The sequence below is a fragment of the Petaurus breviceps genome, unplaced genomic scaffold (genome assembly GCF_028583685.1).
Source record: "Petaurus breviceps papuanus isolate PSGF00001 unplaced genomic scaffold, PetGlider_PUasm1.0 151, whole genome shotgun sequence".
Classification (NCBI taxonomy): domain Eukaryota; kingdom Metazoa; phylum Chordata; class Mammalia; order Diprotodontia; family Petauridae; genus Petaurus; species Petaurus breviceps.
The window spans coordinates 881,921-904,454 of record NW_027185712.1 but is presented as its reverse complement, the minus strand read 5'-3'; the positions used below and the strand labels follow the sequence as shown (position 1 = coordinate 904,454).

Genomic DNA, 22,534 nt, shown 5'->3' with positions numbered 1-22,534 from the left:
AATTCACCTTATTAATTGTGTGTATTGTTTCCTTGACTGCTTCACTCCACAACAGAAATATTTTTCTTGGACTTTGTCAATGTGGGAATTAATTCCATTTGACTATGCATATTTATTACAATGGTTTTGTTTTCATTGCTTTATTCAATGGTGAAGGTGAGGGGAAGCAGGAGAGGTTTGTTTGTTTTTTAATGAAACAAATATTTTTTTAAATCACTAGTCCCTTAAAAAAAATAAATTCTTGTTTGGGGAAAATCCCATATATGCCATTTGTGTTCAGAAAGAAAGACAGGCCTAATTCCTCAATGTTATACTAAATATCAAATTGGTGGCCCTTCACCACATAATACTAAACTTTCCAGTGTTGATATGCCAAGGATAAATATTTCTCCTCTTCCTCTATAGAGGGGGTGGCACAGTGAATAGTGCCAGGACTGATGTCAGAAATACCTGATACTCAATAGCTGTATGACCCTGGGCGAGTCCTTTAACCTTTGTTTGCTTTATTTCCTCATCTATAAAATTGGGTTAATGATAGCACCTACCTCCCAGGGTTGCTGTGAGGATCAAAGGAGATAATTTTTGTAAAGTGTTTAGCACAGTGCCTAGCACATAGTAGGCATTATGTAAATGTCTTTATCATTTCATAGGATCAGTATAAGCAGTTGGCAGAACTTAGAATACCTAGATCAATAGATCTAGCTCATAGTCTAGAAATACTTCTGAGAATAAATGAGCTTTTAGCAAAGAATCAGCAATCTTGAATTACATGGGAAATCAAGTGGAAAAGGCAGATTTAATAAATAATTGTTGATTGGGTTAATTTTTAAATTAAAAATAGTAGTCTTTATGTATTAGAAAAAAGTAAAAATCTTATTGAATTTCCAGTCTTTGCTTCTGTCAAAATTGGTATTTCTACTTATCGTTCTGAGATTCTGAAAGTTGGCATGGTGGCAGAATGGTGAATTTGCAGTTAGAAGGCCTGGCATGAATCCCACCTTATACTACTTCTATGACTTTGAACAGGTCACTACATCTGTTTCTTCACTTACAAGGTTGGAGAAGATAGCCTCTTCAATTCTCCTGTCTATTATCCCATGAATCAAAGATTACCATTAAATGCTTTGTTATATTGCTAACTGATTCCTTGAAAGTGGGGAATCCATGTATGAAATGTTTTAATCAGGGTACTTGATTGGCCATCCAGTTCTAACAATAACTCATTTCCATTTAAGTCACAATTCTAGCATATCAGAATTTGGTACCAACCTTTCCATAGCTTTCATGATTTAAATTGAGTTAAAGTTCTGATTTTTCCTTCTTCAAAAACTCTGTTGTCCGTGAATCTTTTTTTTTTCCCCTCTAGGTGCAATTGTAATTATTCAGGATCCCACAGGAAGGCAATGTCTTCTGTAATGGGTAGTACAATGCTTTATTTCATTTCTCTGTATTCATTAATGGAGAGCAGTGTGGGAGCCTTCCTAGTTGCAGCAGCACAAAAAACTGTTTTGAGGGAACAAGTCCCTTTAGAAGAGTGTAATCGATAGCTCAAACCTTTAGATAGGTTTTTACTTGCATTGTTCATTCTCCTAGGATTCTGGAGTTCCATTACAAGTAAACCAAATGAAAAGATATGCAACAAGCCTAAACAGGTTGAGGTGCATATCACCAAAGCTGCTTTGTGCCGCAAGTGGTATAAAACATTGGAATGTCATAAGGGATGTTGGCTGATTGCATATATCTTTTGCCAGATCACCCTCTTTTTGCTTTCTGTGTATAGATTGCGAGAGACACAGTCATACCTGCATATTAGTATCAATTTGAAGCTGAGTATTAGTATCAATTTGAAGCTGAGTGGACTAGAGAATGGATTGAGGAAAGGAGACCAAAGAGGGTTAGTTGCAATAGCTAAGGAATGAGGCAGGAAAGGCCTGTACCAGGATGGTAGCAGCATCAGAAGATGGTGGTATTTTTAAGAAATGTTTTGAAAGGTATAATGACTGGACTTTATAACTGATTGGTTAAGTGGAGGGCATGAGAGAGGGTGAGTAAAAGGTTGTAAGATTGTATGACTGGGAGGATGGTGGTATCCTCAACAGTAATAGGAAAACTAAAAAGAGGGGAAAGTCTGTGGAGATAAGGTGAGTTTGGCTTGAACAAGTTGAGTCTAACATATATCTATGAGACAACCATTTCAAGATGTCCAACATGCAACTGGAAATATGAGACTAGAGGTTAGGGCTGGATAACTCTGTAGAGATGATCATTGAATACAAGTAAAATAGTATAAAGGGAAAAGAGAAGGCTCGGAAAAAAGATTTGGAGGACCCTCAGTTAGCAGGGATGGCCTGGATGAAAATCCACCAAAGGAAACGAAGGATTAAGACAGGCACAAAAACCAGGAGGGTAGTGACAAAAAAGAAAACCAGAAAAAGATAAAATGGTGAGAAAAAGCCATTAGATTTGGTAATATACTATAAAATAAAATCTTTACAGTAGTTACAATTGAATGAGATCAGAAGTTAGGCTGGAAAAGTGAAGTGAAAAGAAAGGAAAGTGGAAGATTGTAGATGGTGTTAAGTTCAGAGACAAAGAGATTTAGGACAATGGAGATGGATGGACTTAGTGGGTTTGGGGGAAGAGACACCAGTGTGTTTTACATAGCAAAGACAAGAAGATACCAAATATTATCAAGAGTAGGCATGATTGGGGCAGCTAGGTGGCAAATAGAGCACTGGCCCTGGAGTCAGGACAAGAGTTCAAATATGACCTGACACTTAACACTAGCCATGGGACCTTGAGCAAGTCACTTTTAACTCTGGTTGCCCCAGTTCCTGATCTTTAAAATGGGGAAACACTAGAGAAGGAAATGGCAAACCACTCCAATATTTTTCCCAAGAAAACCCCAAACAGGATCACAAAGAGTTGGGCACAACTGAACATTACACTGAAAAAAAAAAAAACTGGGGGGGGAGCCAAGATGGTGGCATAGAAGTAGGAAAACTCCCTGCCCTCCCCCCATAACCACCTTAAATACTTATAAAAAATGACTCTAAACAAACTTTAGGGCTACAGAACCCACAAAGTGATAGAGAAACAAATCTACTGCTGAAGACAGCCCAGCAGGTGGTCAGGAAGGGTTCATTGCAATGTCCTGGGAGAAGAGCCCAGCTCCATGTGAGCCTGGACTGACCAGCCATGGCTAGAGGGAGGTTGGGAAAGTAGATCAGGAGCAGCTGTGGCAGTTTCCAGAATTATCAACCCATAAATGCCAAAGACAAAGTGAGAGATTAGTGTAGACTTTGGGAATAGGGAGTCCGGGAGTGCAGTCCAGCCTCTGCCCCAAGAGGGAGAAGCAGCTGGGGCACAGTGGCTGCAGCTGCTGGCCTGCAGATTGTAGGGGGTACCAAGCAACCATTCTGAGGGGTAACTGCTCTTGCTTTAACCTGTTTGGATCTGGAATGCTGTCCTGGGGTGTGTGACCAGTGAGCCAGAGCAGGTGGAGGCTTCACAGAGGGTACCCAACTTTCTCAACCCCAGCAATTTGGGACAAAGCTCTCCTCTCTGGTAGTAGTTGTACAGTACCGTGTTTCCCCGATAATAAGACACTGTCTTACTAATTTTTTTGACAGAAAAACACCAGAGGGCTTATTTTCAGGGGAGGGCTTATTTTAATGAACATTGACAGCAATTTTAATAAACAGGTAAATGTGAACAAAAAAATGTACCTTTATTCAATAATGAATTCAATAAAGAACAGGATGACACGCTCACTGCTGCAGCTCGGAGCACGGTGTGCATTTCACCCCCGGGGGGGGGGGCGGACAGTGCATACAGAGGGTACCGTAATGTAGCGTGTAGAGCAGGGGATCACCTTCACTACAGTAGCAATCTCAATAGGGCTTATTTTCGGGGGAGGGCTTATTTTAGAGGAATCTTACACAGTAAGGGGAGGGCTTATTTTCGGGGTAGGTCTTATTATCGGGGAAACACGGTAGCAAAAAGCTTAAAAGTCAAGTAATTGAGTGGCAACATGAGCAAGCAAAGCAAGCTCAGCAATCCAACTTTACACTCCTATTTTGGGGACAAAAAGGATCAAAGAATGGAAAGGCAGGAAGACAACAAAGTCAAAAGTAATGCACCAAAAGTTTCCAAGAAAAATACGAATTGGTTACAGGCCATAGAGAGCTTAAGAAGGATTTTGAAAACCAAATAAGAGAAGTGGAAGAAAACTTGGGAAGAGAAATGAGAATGATGCAGAAAAATCATGAAAAGAGTCAACAACCTGACTGAAGAAAGTTAACACCTTAAAAAAAATAGACTAACTCTAATTGCAAAAGAGGCTCAATAAGTCAATGAGAAGAATGCCTTAAAAAACTGAATTTGTCAGATGGAAAAACAAACTCAAAAGCCCACTGAAGAGAATCATTCCTTCAGAATTAGACTGGAGCAAATGGAAGCTAGTGACTTTATGAGAAATCAAAATACTATTAAATAGATACAAACAAATTAAAAAATACAAGGCAATGTGAAATATCTCATTGGAAAAACCACTGACCTGGAAAACAGATCCAGGAGAGATAACTTAAAAATTATTGGACTACCTGAAAGCCATGATCAAAAAAAGAACCTAGAAATCATCCTTCAAGAAATTCTCAAGGAAAATTGTCCTGATATTTTACAATCAGAGGGCAAAATAGAGGTTGAAAGAATCCACCCATCACCTCTTCAAAAAGATCCCAAAAAGAAAATTCCTAGGAATATTATAGCCAGGTTCCAGAGTTCCCAGATCAAGGAGAAAATATTACAAGCAGCCAAGAAGAAACAATTTGAATATTGTGGAAACACAATCAGGATAACACAGGATCTGGCAGCTTCTACACTGAGGGACTTAAGGGCTTGGAATATGATATTCTGCACATCAAAGGAGCTGGCATTAAAACCAAGAATCACCTACCCAGCAAAACTGAGTATCATGTTTCAGGGGGAAATATGATAATTCAATGAAATAAAGGACTTTCAAGCATTCTTGATGAAAACACCAGAGTTGAGCAGAAAATTTGACATTGAGATACAAGAAGCATGAGAAGCTAAACAGGGAAAAGAAATCATAAGGAACTTATCAAACTATTTACATTTCTACATAGAAAAACAGTAATTGCAACTTATACTTTTCTCAGTATGAGAATAGTTGAAGGGACTATAAATGTGTGTGTGTATATGTATGTATGCATACATATGTATCTATATAGGAGGGTATATGGGCATATAAATACATATGTGAGTGTGTGTATATATGTGCACAGGTATACATAGAGGGCACAGGACCAATTGAATAGAATTGAGAAGTGAGAGAGGAATATAATGAGAGGAGATAGGGAGACAGAATGGGGTAAATTATCTCATATAGAAGAGGCAAAGGAAAACTGTTACAATGGAGGGGAAGAACAGGAAGGCAAAAGGGAATGGGTCAACCTTACTATCATTGAATTTGGCTTAAGGAGGGAATGACATACACACTAAATATGGTATCTCACCCTACAGAAGAGTAAGGGGGAAAGGGATGAGAGGGGGGATGATAGAAGGGAGGGCAGATTGGGGGGGAGGGAAGTTAGAAGCATACACTTTTGGAAAGGGACAGGGTCAAAGTAGAGAATAGAACAAGTGGGGGGTGGGATAGGATGGAGGGAAATATAGTCAGTCTTTCACAATATGTCCACTATGGAAATGTTTTGCATAACTACACAAGTACAACCTATATTGAATTGCCTATCTTCCCACTAAGGGTAGGTGACAAAATAGGAAGGGAAAGAATCTGGGATTCAAAGTTTTAAAATCAAATGTTTAAAATATATTAGTTTTATTATTTTTTACATACAACTGGGAAATAAGATATACAGGCACTGGAGTATAGAGATCCACCTTGACCTACTAGGGTATGGGGGAGGATATAGAAGATAGCAAATTGGGGGAGGGGGTATACAGTGGGATCGCTGTTTTGGGGTGCTGGGTAGGGGTAAGACAGGGAGAAAATTTGTAACCCAAAATCTTGTGGAAATGAATGACATAAACCAAAAAATAATCATAAAATTTAATTTTAAAAAATGGGGATAATTAAAAGAAAAAAAACTTTAAGAGGTTAAGAACCTCAGGACCAGATGATCTTTACAATCCTGTCCCCCAATTACCCTACTAACCAGAACCCAATTTAGCTTCCATTACAAAATATGAAGCCATATTAAAAACCAGTTCCAAAAATTCTAATTGTAGTTTAAATCAGGCAAATAGGTTCATTCTCTTCAATGACAACAAGAAGACATTAACATGGAACCCTTTTATTCATAATGGAATTTCTGTACATTAGGCGCAAGAGTGCATTATTAAAGTCCGATAATGAATGGAACTGAATCACTAGAAGAAACATCGACAAAACCAAACTGGCATATGATAAAATCCATGGGAGTTTAAGGTTCAAATCCAGCCAAGAAGTTTGTGACAATTTCCTTCAGCTTTGCATCTGACTGTTCTGAGATCTTTCCATCAGTCCTGTATACAAAACAAAACAAAAAACACCATTGTAATTTTCAACCTAGATAAAACTTCTCCATTTTATTACAAAAAAGAAAAATAAATTATAAAAACTTTCTCCTCTTGTCAAAAGAATTGTCATTTTCCCATACCTGATATTACCCAAGAGGGACTGGTGTTGGCTGATGACATGAGCTAAGAAAGCACTCTCAAACTTGGTGATTTTGCTGGGCTCCAGTTTGTCCAGATACCCTCGTACACCAGCATAGATGACTGCCACCTGTTCTTCAATTGCCATGGGAGCTAAAAAGAAATTCAACACCTGGCTATTTGGACTCCAGATACCACATCACTGCCAAAACCTAGGAAATTCTTTGCTGTCTTTGGTTATAAAGTAGTCTTACATGTATTACTATCACCTATTCTTTTTCCAACTACCTGAAAGCCTCTACTAACACTTGATTTCCTTTCTGAAAATTAAGCTTTTATCACAAGTAACCCATGAAAATCACCATTGGATCCATGAGCTAATTTATAAGATTATTTATAATCTGACACATTGCAATAAGCTACTTTTCTTTAACTATTAGACTGTTATGTGTTTAAATCAAATAAATATGGCATATTAGTAAAAGGCCTAGATTTGGGATTGAAATCTGGGTTTAACTGCTACAACCTGTTTGTCCTTGAGTAAGTTACTTAACCTCTCTGGGCCTCAGTTTTATCCTCTGTAAAAAATTAAGTGCATGGATAAGACAACTACTCTGGCCTCTACTGGCTCTTAGATCCTAATCTAAGTGACAACAAAAACAAGAGGCACAACTCACAATACTGTCCTTGTTTCAGCAACTCAGTCAGACGCACACCACGACTCAGCAGTTGCTGAGTAGCAGCATCTAGATCAGAACCAAACTGAGCAAAAGCTGCCACTTCACGATACTGAGCCAACTCCAACTTCATGGTACCTGCCACCTAGAGTGCAGAAGATAAACATGGGTACTGAATTCTTTATTCACAGTTACTAATTTAAACATTTTTATACCTTGTTAACTTTACAAGTGTGACATCTAATTACCTGCTTCATGGCCCTGGTTTGAGCAGCTGATCCAACCCGGGACACAGACAGACCAACATTAATGGCAGGGCGGATACCTTTGTAGAACAATTCTGTTTCCAAGAAAATCTATAATGAGAAAGATTAAATTATCTCTCATGACAAATAACAAAAAACTTAAGTGTTTTGAGAATTTAACCTTTAAAAACTTAAAACTGGGTATTTCTAAAAGGTCTTAGGATCTCTCAGATCATAGAGCCAGAATCATTAAGAAGATATGCTCAAGGTCACACAGGAATAAGCATCAGAGTCAGACCTCTTTCCACCATACTATCATCTGGGTCATGACAACCTCTTGAATTTGTTTCCTCATATACAATAAGGAGGCTGGGTGGGACAGTTTCTTTCCCTATCTTATAACCTACTACCCAGACAAAAATCACAATATATTCCTCCTCCCTACAAAAAAGGCAAAAATCACAATATACTAACAGAAAGGTGGAAAAGACAACAAACACTAGCCTATAATAAAGACCTTTTTTAAAACATGAGAATTACTGGCTTAGAATCAACTATTTTCTATCAAACTATTTACTGTGGTTAACAAATACCTGTCCATCAGTGATGGAGATAACATTTGTTGGAATGTAAGCTGACACATCACCAGCTTGTGTTTCAATGACTGGAAGGGCAGTCAAAGAGCCACCTCCAAAAGTGTCATTCATTTTGGCTGCTCTCTCCAGCAGACGGGAGTGCAGGTAGAACACATCACCAGGATAAGCCTCACGACCAGGGGGGCGACGAAGCAACAGAGACATCTGGCGGTAGGCAACAGCCTAGTATACATAGAAAATAGTGTTTAAAAAGACTGATATGTTCTTTGAAATCAGGTTAAAAAATTAGCAAATATTTAACACCACCCTTTCAATATCCCCCAGTTTAGAACTTAAATTCACTCAACCTGTTTGGACAAGTCATCATAGATAATTAGAGCATGTTTGCCATTATCTCGGAAATATTCTCCCATGGAGCAGCCAGAATAAGGAGCCAAGTACTGAAGTGGGGCAGCATCAGATGCAGTGGCTGAAACCACAATGGTGTATTTCATGGCATCTGAAGAGAAAAAGTAGTTTCATATTTCAAATCATTATAGTTTAAAAACCATGTCCCCCAAATTGTGAAAATAACCAGAAGACATCAACTTTAAGAGATCTGTAACTCGGAATTTGTCAAATTAAATGTCAAAGAATTTATTTTATAATATCTTAAGTAAAACTAAGATCAAGTGCTTCTAGTAGCTTAGTAGAAATGGTTACTTCTCTTTTAGAGGATAATTAAAACTTCCCTTAGTCATCTCTGAACAATTAAAAAAAAACCCACAAATAAATATTAACTGCAATTTTTAGTAATATTAAACAAAAGTGTTCAGCATTGATGTCCATTAATACCTGCATCTGTAAGCCTCTTCACCAGCTGAGCAACAGTGGATCTCTTCTGACCAATGGCAACATAAATACAGTACAATTTCTTCTTTTCATCAGTTCCATCATTAAAGCGTTTCTGATTAATGATTGTATCAATAGCAATCGATGTTTTGCTGAAACAGATTTAAGTTAAACAGTCAGAAAAGGTCTACTTTCTACTAGCCACCAACTGATTAAAACATGAATACATCTATTAAAATTCTCTACTTCCAGAATTCTTTTAAAGTTGAATTATATAAGGAATCTTCTCCTTTTGGAGAAGAAAACAGTAATATTTAACATATCATCGAATCTTTACCCAGTCTGTCTGTCACCAATAATCAGCTCACGCTGACCACGGCCAATTGGTACCAAGCTATCCACAGCCTTAATGCCAGTCTGCATGGGCTCACGCACAGAAATTCTGGGAATGATTCCAGGGGCCTTCAGACCAACTCTTCGACGAGTTTTGGAACCAATTGGACCCTTTAAGAGAAAAGAGTTATTACTAAGCATTACTCTGACATCTTTCCCACCAACCCAGTCCTTTAAAATTAATTCTGTACCTACCTTTCCATCAATGGCATTGCCCAAGGCATCTACAACACGGCCCAATAGCTCCTCACCAACAGGAACATCCACAATGGCTCCTGTTCTCTTCACAATATCTCCTTCTTTAATCAGTTTGTCATTACCAAACACGACAACACCAACATTGTCAGGTTCCAAGTTCAGAGACATACCCTAAAAGAAATAGCATAACTGAAAGTCCAATAAATACTTTAGGGATTTTAAAAAGTACTCCTTAACCCACAACAATTTGTAGATTGGGGGGGTGGAGCCAAGATGGCGGAGTAGAAGCACGACCCTCCCGCAGCTCCGGCTTCCACCCTCCCCAATCCATGTAAAAAGGGGACTCTAAACAAACTTTGGAGCTGCAGAACCCACATAATGACACAGAGAAGCTAACCTCCCGCTGAGAACAGCCCGGCAGGCCGCAGCGCTCTGGGAGCCGAGCCCAGCCCCACGCTGAGGCTTTAGCCCCAGGGCGGGCCTGACCAGCCGCCAGCCAGAGGGACTCCAGATCAGCAGCAGCTGTGGCCGTTTCCAGATTTATCAACACATAGATGCGAAGGACAAGGTGAGAGGCCAGTGCATTCTGGACTTTGGGACCCAGTAAGTGGGAGTGCGTGGCTTTTACCCCCGGGGCGAGAAACCGCTGAGACGCCAGCACAGCCTGCCAGCGCCACTTGGCGGCTTCAGCTCCTGGCCTGCAGAGTGTAGGGGGACCAAGCACCAGTCTGAGGGGTCATCGCTCTTGCTTTAACCTGCTTGGATCTGGATTGCAGTCTAGGGTGGAGGTCCTGGGGTGTGTGTCCAGCTTGCCAGAGCGTGTGGAGACCTCAGAGAGGGCACCCATCTAATACCTCCGGCAGCTGAGAAAACCCCAGTGTTTGGGACGAAAACTCCCCTGTCTGGTGGCAGAGTCCTACTGTGGCAAAAAGCCCAAAAGTCAAATCATTGAGTGGCAAAATGAGCAGGCAAAAGAAACAAAGCAGACAGAAGATTCCAACATTACACTCCTATTTTGGGGATGAGAAGGAGCAAGGCATGGAACAGGAGGAAATCAGTGAAGTCAGAACTCCTGCACCAAAAGCTTCAAAGGAAAATACAAGCTGGTTACAGGCCATAGAGGATCTTAAGAAGCAGATAAGAGAAGTGGAGGAAAAATTGGGAAGAGAAATGAGAACAATGCAAGAAAATTATGAAATGAGAGTCAACAGCCTGACTGAAGAAAATAATACCTTAAAAAACAGACTGACTCAAATGGCAAAGGAGGCTCAAAAAGGCAAGGAGGAGAAGAATGCCTTAAAAAGTCAAATTTGCCAGATGGAAAAAGAATCTCAAAAGCTCACTGAGGAGAATCATTGCTTCAGAATTAGATTGGAGCAAATGGAAGCTAATGACTTTATGAGAAATCAAGATGCTGTCAAACAGATCCAAACAAATGAAAGAATAGAAGGCAATGTGAAATATCTCATGGCAAAAACCATTGACCTGGAAAATAGATCCAGGAGAGATAATTTAAAAATTATTGGACTGCCTGAGAGCCATGACCAAAGTAAGAGCCTGGAAAGCATCCTCCAGGAAGTTCTCAAAGAAAACTGCCTTGATGTTTTAGAACGAGAGGGCAAAATAGAGGTTGAAAGAATCCACCGATCACCTCCTGAAAAAGATCCCAAAAAGAAAACTCCTAGGAATATTATAGCCAGGTTCCAGAATTCCCAGATTAAGGAGAGAATATTACAAGCAGCCAGGAAGAAACAATTTGAATATTGTGGAAACACAATCAGGATAACCCAGGATCTGGCAGCTTCTACACTGAGGGATCGAAGGGCCTGGAATGTGATATTCCGGAGGTCAAGGGAGCTGGGATTAAAACCAAGAGTCACCTACCCAGCAAAACTGAGTATCCTGTTTCAGGGGAAAATATGGTCATTCAGTGGAATAGAGGACTTTCAAGCATTCTTGCTGAAAAAACCAGAGCTGAATAGAAAATTTGACATTCAGATACAAGAAGCAAGAGAAGCATGAGAAGGTAAACAGGGAAAAGAAATCATAAGGAACTTATCAAAGTTGAACTATTTTTTTTTTAAGCAATTGGGGTTGAGTGGCTTGCTCGGGGTTGCACGGCCAGTTGTTTCTGGGTGTGGTGCTGGGTGTCTGGGCCCGGATTTGATCCGGGTCGTCCCGGCACTGAGGCCGGTGCTCTTGCTTGCTGAGCCACTTGGCCAAAGTTGAACTATTAACATTCCTACATGGAAAAACAATAATTGTAACTTATGAAACTTTTCTCAGTAGTTGAAGGGATTAGAAATATATATATATTATATATATATGTCTTTATATGAGGGTATGCAGGCATATGAATACATATGTGAATGTGTGTATATATGTTTACAGGTATACATAGATAGAGGGCACGGGACCAATTTAACAGGAAGGGATGATACTTAAAAGGTGAAATTAAGAGGTGAGAGGGATATAATGAGAGGAGATGGGGAGAGACAGAGTGGGGCAACTATCTCATACAGAAGAGGCAAGGGAAAATGGTTACAATGGAGGGGAAGAATAGGAAGGCAAAAGGGAATGGGTCAACCTTATTCCTATTGAATCTGGCTTGAGGAGAGAGGGAAATACACACTAAATAGGGGATCTCACCCTCCAGGAGAATGGGGGGGGGAGGATGTGAGGGGGGATGATGGAAGGGAGGGCAGGCTGGGGGGGAGGGAAGTTGGAAGCACCCACTTTTGAAAAGGGACAGGATCAAAGTAGAGAATAGAACAAGTGGGATGTGGGATAGGAGGGAGGGAAATATAGTCAGTCTTTTACAATATATCTGCTATGTTATTGTTTTGCATTAGCCACACATGTACAACCTATACTGAACTGCTTATCTCCCCAGTAAGGGTGGGTGATAAGGGAGGAAGGGAATGAATCTGGAATTCAAAGTTTTAAAATCAAATGTTTAAATATATACATACTATTATCAATATTGTTTCACATGTAATTGGGAAATATAGAGATCCACCATGCCCTACTGGAAAAGTTGAAACGGGTATGGGAGAAAATATGGGAGAGAGCAGATCAGAGGTGGGGATATCCTGTGGGACTGCTGTTTTGGGGGGATGGGTGGGGGAAAAACGGGGAGAAAATTTGTAACTCAAAATCTGGCGGAAACGAACGATGTAAATCAGAAGTTAATAAAGCATTTAAAAAAAATTAAAAAAAAAAAAAACAATTTGTAGATTGATTATGCAAAATAAAATAATTTATCCTAAAAGAATCCAAGGAGAAATAATACAATCCATTCATAGGTGATATGAATATGTGACTACCGGCATGTCTGCATGCCTGTTATTTTCTATCGAGGTAACCAGGGAATTTTTTTTAAAGGTAGTAGAAAAAAAATCTTTGTAGAGGCTTGAGTTTGTAGTCAACTGAGGAATACCTCAGCTAATGAAAACTCCATCACAGTATTTTATGCAATTTTTTGACAGACCTTGAATTTAGTAATTTTATTACAGGAAACTAGAATTCTCAAGCTAAGAGGAAAAAAGTAATTAACAGCTGAATTCTCTAAGTACTAACTAAGCCCTAATTCACTGTTACCATCTAATAGAGTGAATGGATTGGCTCCTCAATCACTTTCAGAACAGAAAAGATTATACTAGACATAACTAGAACATAAGGCAAACCTTGGGCATAACAGTAAAGATGAATACAATTTTATAAAAAGTCTATATTGAAATAATTCCTGTTCTTGTCTCAAACTAGACACCTACCACAGGGTCACCCTTTCCTTATCCTACACTTCTGATAGCTGCTATTTCCAAAATACCATATTGTCCCAGTCCAGGGGAACCCAACTTAGGAAATAATGATGCTTTAACATTCTAGTCTCAAGTGCATGACTGAGAACAAATATTTTAACTTACCCATAAACTTCAAGTATATCTGAATAATAGTAAAAGTATGATATCAAATAAAAAGGGAACCAAAACAACCCACAGAAATAACTTTTGTTGATATTTTTAACAAAGTTCATCTAGACTCTAAAAGCTATCAGTAACTAGAATAAATCAAAACCATTTGCAATTAGGATGGGACTTGTATATATTGAATTTCTGAGTCAGAAATTAGTGACTTCTTAGGTATATTCCAGCTACAATTCATTTAATGGGCTTTGACATTTACTTTATATTTCATACAATGGATGATGGTAAAAAGAAAAAACAAAACCTCAAACCCCCAGCAGCCTAAAAAGATACTTAATAAAATAGCCACTGTGACCATGAACAAGAGCTTAATTCCTCAATGTCTTGAAACTGTAAGTTAGAGGAAGAGTTGCCTACATTGATGAAAGGAGTTTTGACACAGAAAGTTTCCCATAATATGAAATCACAAGCCTGGAATTCCTCCACAGTGCCCCCAACAGAAGTGCCCTCCCCTCTAAGGCAGGCCTGCACAATATGGGCATACTATCTTGTTTGTCACATGACCTATAGAAACCAACCATCATCAGCTTTTCTCTAATCTAACCTATCTGCTGCTGAAAGTAGTTTACAAGTTGGGCAGGTCTTCTCTAAGGTAGTCATGTCCAACTCAAATAGAAATTAATCCCTACTGCCACATATTAACTTAGAAAGCCACAAATTAACATTATGTTTGTTTTACTAAATTTTTATTTTTTTGTTAAACATTCCCAATTACATTTTAATCTGGTCTGACACCTCTGCTATAAAGTATCCTGGCAGAGTTATGAAGTGATAACTAAGTACTTGAAAACACAGCATACTGCTACAAAGAAAAGTAAATTACCTTAAGGCCTGAAGAAAATTCCACCATTTCTTCTGCCTGAACATTTCTTAGCCCATGAACACGAGCAATACCATCACCAATAGACAGGACTCGCCCAGTTTCTTCAAGGTCAACAGAGGTATCAGCTCCCAAAATACGTTCTTCCAGAATAGAGGACACCTCGGCAGTACCTATTGAGAAAGTACAATAACATTACACATTCATTTTTGGCTTCTTAATAGGAAAATACTTGCACTATATGAAATTCATTTAATGTATACACATGACAATATTCAAGACATACACCTAAATCTAAAAGATAAAATCTCCATTCAACAAGTAGCATGTCAACTACGAAAATAAGCTTCAGTTTAGAATGACCTGGATCAACACTGAGAACAAAGTCAATGTATATCAAGTGAAGAAACAAGAAAATCAAACAGTCCTTCAAGAAATTAAATATACTTTCCTTCTTCTCTTCTTTGTATGCTTGGTTATTATGGGAATCAACATCTTTAGTGGAAGCACAAAGTTAAATTTTGCCAGAAATTGTGTTCTCAGTTCACCAATCAGAATAGAATTAGAAAAACATGGTAGAAGCAACATATGGTTTAATGGTTTAACTGTTTTCAAATGCCATTTTTATACAAATGATGCCACCTTTCCAAAACTTTTTTGGGGTATTTTTTGGAGGGGGGAAGGCAGGGTAATCGGGGTTAAATGACTTGCCCAAGTTCACACAGCTAGTAAGTGAGTGTTAAGTGTCTGAGATCAAATTTGAACTCAGATCCTCCTGACTCCAGGGCTCGTGCTCTATTCATTTTGCCACCTACCTGCCCCCTTTCCAAAACTTCTACACACTTCTCCATAGAAGTGACTGAAAATAAGCTTTGAAAGCCAAATTAAATCATTTAGTTAAAGAACTGATTAAGAATTTACACTTATTTAAAATTATTACACAGAAGGCTGCCTGCCACCTCCAAAAAAAACAAGTCAGTAAGGCTCAAATGAGAGGAAATATGTTAGAATAAAGTGCTAGATATTACTGTTAGTTAAAGCTGCAGCATTTACAATTTAGATTTATTAAAAAGACTAACAATGAATCATTATACACAAATAGATCCTCAATGGTGACAACTCTATAAGTATGAAGTCTCATAAAGCAAACTAGTTGATCTTTCAAGTTCCTTTTATTTTCTTATTCTTTTGGCACAATATATGTATTAAAGTCATGCTAGTTCCTAGCTTAAGACTTATGCTCAGTCTACATAAAAAGATTATTTTTGTCATTCTAACAGGAAGACTTTCATTAGCTACCTATATCATTGACCTTTGTTTAGGTAAGTTCCTTAAATTCTCTAGGTCTCAATTTTATCTGTAAAACAAAGAGTACTGTTATCTGTAAAACAAAGAGTTCAGTTCTGTGATCCTACATTTCTAAAACCGAAATACTTCATTGCATTAGAGAAGCCCGAAATCCCAAGGGAATGTCAAATGGTAGAATATCACAGAAGTCAGATTATATTAGAATCCAAGAAGAATACCATGAAATATACAAATCAAAGAAGCTTGCATTAACTTAGAATATAAGCCAGTTGCAGCAGTAATCAGAAGGCTCAATTAGCAAATTAGAAAAATCACAAACTGAATTAACATCTAAATCATCATCCAATGCTTCTTAAAGTTTGGGTTGTGATCCCATGTTGGGGGTTTAAGTTTAAGAAATACTGATGGGGTCTTGAATTTAAGAAGCCCTGACTCATGCCACCTTGAGGAAGACATTACCCATGCATGTTACCTCACCAATAAAATAAAAACAAACTCTTCTACTACTTTACAGGGTAGTTGTGACAAAGTAATCAAAAAACCTATTAGTTATCAGTTTTTTACCACGTGGTAAAAATATGGTACTAATTTGATTCAAAATTTTAAAATTTTAACAAGGTAATGCAATAGTCAGTCAATAAGCACATATTAAGCTATTACTAAGTGTCAGGCACTATGTTAAGCACACGGGATACAAAAGGTTAAAAACCAACTGCAAAATTCAAGTACTACCTTTTCTGATGCATTCGACCATTTATGAAACCTCTGCTAAATTTTTTTAAAGGGCCAGAGGGGAGATAACAATCAGTCAAAAATCAAACAAATATTTATTAAATACCTACTATGTACCAAAAATGAACCAATTCCTACTTTCAGAGACTTACATTTAATCCAGGGCAATCAACAAATACTTAAATGTATATACAAAACAAATATAAGAAAAATTTTGTGGGTTTCTGGGAGGGGGAAATCAAAAAAGGTCTCTATTTATAGAAGGTGGCAGTTAAGTTGGGCTCTAAAGAAAGCCAGATATTGTAGTAAGAGGAGGTGAGGAAAAAATAAATTGCAATCATGGGGAGAAAATTGTGCAAAGGCATGGAAATGAGACAATAAAGCAGCCTAGAACACAGCTTTCTCAAAAAATGCTCAACAAAATAGATTTTTTAAAAACCTCTCAAATTAAATCAATGCTTATCTTTCCTGAAATGGTTTTAAGATAGTCTTTATACTGGCCATAAGAATATAAATTTGAACATACCAGACTTCTGAAGGCAGCTGTTAGAGGAACGGAGATTCCTGGTTGCAACAAAGGCCGCCCCCAAGGCATTTCGAGACACCTGGGCCCAAAAGAAAACAATAATTTCATTTCCATGAAAAGATGCGTTAAGTATCAATATTTGCCTTAATTTAAAGGTAGCCAATACTTCAGTGCATGTGCATATCTCCAGTCTCATTTGGATGTTAACATCATTTGAACAGACTTATTTTGTATTTAATAAAAGGTAAAGACAAATCTCAATTTATCTTTCTCATGTTACAATGAAATCACTAGTGGGATTTATTGCCCAGAAAGACTAATCACCAAATTCTATTTTGCTCCATAAAAGGAACAAAGATAGGTACTTCACAGATTTTCTTGTCAGCCTAGTGTCATGGAGAAGGTGCTGGACCTGGGAGTCAGGAAGATCAGGGTTCCAAACCCTGCATTCAACACTTATTAGCTCTGTGACCACATGTATTTCTATTTTTTTTTTTTTTTGGAGGGCAGTTGGGGTTAAATGATTTGCCCAAAGTCACATGGCTAATAAGCGTGTCAAGTGTCTGAGGCGGCATTTGAACTCAGGTCCTTTTGACTCCAGGGCCGGTGCTCCATTCACTGAGCCACTAGCTGCCCCTATATTTCTCTTTTGTGAAATGAAAACAATATCATAATACTGTTTGGTGATATGTTAGGTGTTATCACCTAAAATGGTGATCAAACAGAGAAGGTAAGTTAGAACATGTATGGGGCAGCAGTTCAAAAGAATTGCCCATCCTTCCAGTCAAATAATATTGCATAAATGAAGGTAGCAGTTTCCTCTTCCGGGAAAAGTCTAAACTCAGTTATTTCCTACTTCTAAGGAAGGAATTTAATTGATAAACTTCAGGGGACTGAACCATAATGACCTTTAGAAGTCCTTTTCAGTGTCATAGCAAAGAAAACTCACTCTCCAAGACCACGAATTATCAGATTTATGGTTTAAAAGGGCTTAAAGGATCTAATCCAATTTCCTCGTATTTTACAGATGAACAGTTAAGTGACTTGCTCAAGGTCACACAAGTACTAAATGACACAACTGGGATTTGAATTTATGTCCCAACAATAAATTCCCAGCCCTTATCACTACACCAGGGTAGTCCCTACCCACCTCCAACACCTTGCAATTAAAAAAAAAAACACATCAAATTTTCAAAGTTTTCATTATGCTAATTAACAAAATTTCTGGCCACACAGGTGAAATCGCAAAATTGCATGTAACCCCTCAAGGAAGGTCTGCTTGCTCCATGCAGCACCTTAATCCTGCAATATCATTACCTATGGGGCGGGGGAAGGGAATCGGCCAAAATCTGCTTACTCTCACACTCAAAGTGAGAAATCCCTTCTGCTTGTTCCTAAGCCTGCGGGCATGCTCGAGCCAGGGGGCAAACGTGGACTCCGCTGCCCTTCAGACCCACGACCGCCACCAGAAGAGCCGGCCTGCGGTCAGCCCTAGCAGCGCGCCGGGCGCCTGACCTTGCAGAGGAGGCGAGCCCAGGACGAGCCCCGGCGCGCGGATGCAGAGCTGCGCAATTCCTGAGCGCCCGAGGAGGCCTGACCTTCACGCGGGCCTAGGTAGCTCCCGCTGCCCGAGGACTCATCCGGGTCCTCAGACGGCCCGAAGCCGCGAATGCCCGCCCGGCCGGGGGCTTCCCCAGGCTCCGCCGGCCACGGCTGCAAGATGGCGGCGCCCGACCTGCCTCGTCTCGCGCCGAGTCTGCAGCTGCTGCAGCGGAGGAGCCCCGATCCCTGCCTCCTTCCCTCCCTCGCCTGGCTCTGCAAGGTGCTTACCAGCCCTGCTTGGCGGGGGAGGGCGCGGGCCAAGGCAGCGGCGACGCGTACAGACAGCATCCTTGCAACTCCTTGTCGGGGTTCCTGTGCAGCCACTGCCTCGGACTGACTGGGACAAAATGGCGGCAGCGCCGGCGAAGGTCAAATCGGCTCGCCCACCTGACCCGGAAGTGCTCCTCCCGATCCTCCCTCCCTCTCCCCAGGTCTCCTCAACCTCTCCTAATTTTATCTCTGTCCTTCAGGATCTTTTCTCTCCCGCCCCCTGATGACGATATCTTTCGTCCATCTTCCTTCCTTCCGCACCTTCAACCTAGCGGTTCGCAAAATAGCCGTTCCGTTTTTCCAGGCGACCTCTGCGGGGCGTTGGCCAGGATGCGCACGCGGGCTGGGGGTGACCTTGGGCGCCGCTGCGTAGAACACTAACCTGAGGTCGGGCCGAGCCCGAGCCGCTGACCCGGGCCTGCAGTGGGGTTTATTCAGAGCAAGTCGGTGAAGCCCACGAGGAGGCGTTCAGCTGCGTCTCCCCCCGCCCCATGCACCCAGGGAGTAGGGAGGGGGGAGACAGTGATGACAACGAATTCTTATAAACATTGCAAACAGAACGGGAAGTGTGCTTAAGGGTCGTGAACAACTGACAGGCTTGCAGCGTGCAAGGGTGGAAAGAATATTGTTTGGAGTCAGAGGACCTGCGTTCCAAGCCCACTTCTGCGCCCTACCCCTGTGTGACCTTGGTCAGGTCACAACCTCTTTGGGCTTTAGTTCCCTCACTAGTAAAAAAAAAGTGGCTGGATTTTAGATGACCTCCAAGGTCCTTTCCAGCTCTAAATCTTTATACAATCCCGTGTACCCTGTCATTTCTGACGCCCTCTCTGGACAGATCCAATTAGTTGCTAAATCCTACAGCTAGGTGGCGCAGTGGAAGGCCTGCCAGTCCAGGGTCAGGAAGATGTCTTCATGACTTCAAATCTGACCTCAGATACTTAGCTGTGTGACACTGGGCAAGTCACTTCACCTGGCTTGACTCAGTTTCCTCATCTGTCAAATGAACTGGAGAAGGAAATGGCAAACCCCTCCAGTATGTTTGCAAAGAAGATCCTAAATGGGGTAATGAGGAGTCTGACACAACTGAAACAACAGAACAGCAAACCTGACCTACCTGGTCCCAACTTCTTCCAAACCTCTTAGACTCTTAATCCAGTGCTCTTTTCACCATGCAAATCTATATCCCCCTTTGCTCAGAAAACTTTAATAACATTCATTACTTCCTACATGACAGCCAAATTCCTTCACTTGGCAGATGAACAATCAGGCTAATAAATCTTTTGGACCAAAGGAGCTAATGCAAATCACAGAGGCTAATCAGCACCCTCAACAGTAGAAATGACGCATAAAAGTGTTTTATTGACACTTTTTGCTGTTATGCCACTATTCTTTTTCAGTAAAGTTTCCTCACCCTTAATAAAACTTCCTCGTAACAGAGAAAATCTGTTAAACCATACAGTTGCCTTAGATAGCATGAGCTAATCTGAACCTATAGTCTACCACCTCTAAACCCAGGGAAGCAAAGTGTGTTTAATCATTGGTCCTCTGCATCTATGATTGGTCTTTGCAATCAAGGCTCTTTTAAAGAAACATTATACTTACTTGTGTTACATTTCATATTTTTATGATCAATAACTCAGCACTTTGATAAAGGACCTTTAATAAATGCTTTATGAATTTCACTAACTTGAACCCTAACTCTAGAAATTATTTATGTTCTCTGATTTTAGGCCACCTAATGTAATTTAATGAAAATCTTAAAGCTGATTTGACAAAAAGAGAATTAAACAATTCATGGAAACTGAATGGCATGTCACCAAAAAAGATGCAAAGGTGATAGCAGAGGAAAGGTTCTAATGTTACTCTCTCTCTTCCTCCTCCATCCTCCTTATCTGAAGACTGGAGCCTTGAAAAAAGAAATCTGCTTGAAGTTCCTTTAGATGGGAGGGTTCAAGCAAAGGAAGCTATGTATATAGCTTTAAAAGATATTTGGCAATCAGCCCATCTCACAGTATGCAGTGAATGCATTGTACTGGAGGGTCAGTTTCCTAGACCTTACTCATACTTCACTACCTTTCAAAATGAAACTAAGAATGAGATAAAAGGGCTTTCTTGGTGATAAAAGACTTGAAACACAATAAGTGTTTACTGAACAAAAAGCAGCTGAATACAAATAATATGAAGTTAAATCTTCATCTCATTATCTTTTCCCAAAAACCCTCCCTTCTTGCAAGCTTCCCTGTTACCGCTGAGGACAACAACATCCTTCCAGTAATACAGGCTCACAAGCTAGGTGTCATCCTAGGACTTCCTACTCTCTCTCACCTTCCATATCCAATGTACTGTCAAGTCCTGTAGATTCTACATTCCAAACAGTTTTCCTATATACCCTCTCCCTTCTTACACTATCACCACTCTGGTAGAGCTCCTTATCACTTCAGACCTGGGCTACCTGGCCTCCCAGCTCCAAACCTTAACCTACTTCAGTTCATCCTCCATTCAGTAAACTCTAGTGGCTCCCTATTACCACAAAGATAAAAATAAAAATTTTTGGCTTTTAAATCCCTTCATAATGAGGCCCCTTCCTACCTTTCCATTCTTCTTATACCTTATTCCCTTCTACCTCTCCAATCTAGTGACCTTAGATTCCTTCTTGTCTTTTAAACAAGACATTCAACCTCCTCATAGTACATTTTAAAATTCAATTTTATTTTCAATTTTGAATTTTCTCCCTTCCACTTTCTCCTTCCTCACCCACTGAGAAAGCAAGAAAAACAAAACTCATTACAAATATGTATAGTCAAGCAAAAACCCAAACTACTCCTATTAGCCACATCCAAAAAAGTGTTTCAATCAGCACTATGAGTTTGTCATTTCTCTATGTCAGGCCTATATAACCTGCAGCCTGTGGGCTGCTTACCGGCCACTTATAGCTCTGGTTGCTTGTGGCAGGCCAAAGGATTTTGGGTGACCAGTGAAAAATGTGGAGGAAAACATCCTTTGTATGTAGAGGAAATCCTTTGTCAGGCCTTTGTGCAAGCCTGCTCAATGAGGAGGTAGATAGAATGTTTCATCCTGAATCCTCTGGAATTGTGGTTGGTTCTGTTTTGTGGATCAGATTTGCTAAATTGTTCTCTGGATCTTTCACTTTGCATCAGTTCATACAAATTTCCTCAGATTTTTCTAAAACCATCCCCTTTGTCATTTCTTATAGCACAGAAGTATACCATTACATATATGTATATGTGTGTATATATGTATGTATAAGAAAAAAAAAACCTATCCCAAAACCCATTGGTATGGAATTCTCTCCTTATTGGTGCAGATGAATGGTCTGCCCTGCATTAGAGGCAGAGTGCATTTGTGGAGAGGTGAGGTCTTCAATTCTCAGGAAATTCCTGGATGAGCTATTTCTGCCATCCCAGCATTTGTTTTTGATTCCTAGATCCTAAAGTGTTCCCCCAGAGTGGTCTATATCCAATTAAACCCCAAGGCCTGGAAGGGACTGCAACCATTAATTGCTACTCAAGGCCCTGACTCATTCCGTCTAGAGTGGGGCCCAGATCACCAGGTGAAAGCTTTTGAGAGTTTGAAAACTAAATTGACCAACACTCCAGCTTTACCCAATCTAGGAAAAACCTTTCACTCTCTATGATAATGGAAGGAGAGAAT

General features: G+C 39.9%; 2 protein-coding genes across 3 annotated transcripts in view; one reads left to right on the top strand and one right to left on the bottom strand.

Moving 5' to 3' along the window:
• Positions 1-22,534, top strand: part of HAUS1 (HAUS augmin like complex subunit 1) — a 251,400-nt gene that overhangs the window by 203,544 nt on the left and 25,322 nt on the right. The window lies entirely within an intron of this gene.
• ATP5F1A (ATP synthase F1 subunit alpha) lies at positions 6,320-18,978 on the bottom strand. Of its 2 annotated transcripts, XM_069075360.1 has the most exons (12): positions 18,821-18,978; positions 16,991-17,069; positions 14,428-14,597; positions 9,616-9,789; positions 9,365-9,531; positions 9,031-9,179; positions 8,544-8,695; positions 8,194-8,418; positions 7,604-7,711; positions 7,356-7,500; positions 6,681-6,831; positions 6,320-6,546 (listed from the first exon to the last, which is right to left on the bottom strand). In XM_069075360.1, exons 1-12 carry the CDS (start codon positions 18,878-18,880, stop codon positions 6,465-6,467), a joined length of 1,662 nt encoding a protein of 553 aa, XP_068931461.1. In that variant the 5' UTR covers positions 18,881-18,978; the 3' UTR covers positions 6,320-6,464. The 2 variants fall into 2 exon arrangements, with proteins under 2 accessions (XP_068931461.1, XP_068931464.1); XM_069075363.1 differs by lacking the exon at positions 7,356-7,500 and having other exon boundaries at positions 6,681-6,808.

Excerpts from the sequence above, each read along its gene's own strand:
- ATP5F1A (XM_069075360.1), bottom strand. The coding sequence starts at position 18,880 with ATGCTGTCTGTACGCGTCGCCGCTGCCTTGGCCCGCGCCCTCCCCCGC. Across the intron at positions 9,180-9,364 it reads ATTGGTGACAGACAGACTGG|CAAAACATCGATTGCTATTG; the intron begins GTAAAGATTCGA and ends AATCTGTTTCAG. Across the intron at positions 6,547-6,680 it reads TCCCTCTTGGGTAATATCAG|GACTGATGGAAAGATCTCAG; the intron begins GTATGGGAAAAT and ends TTTTGTATACAG.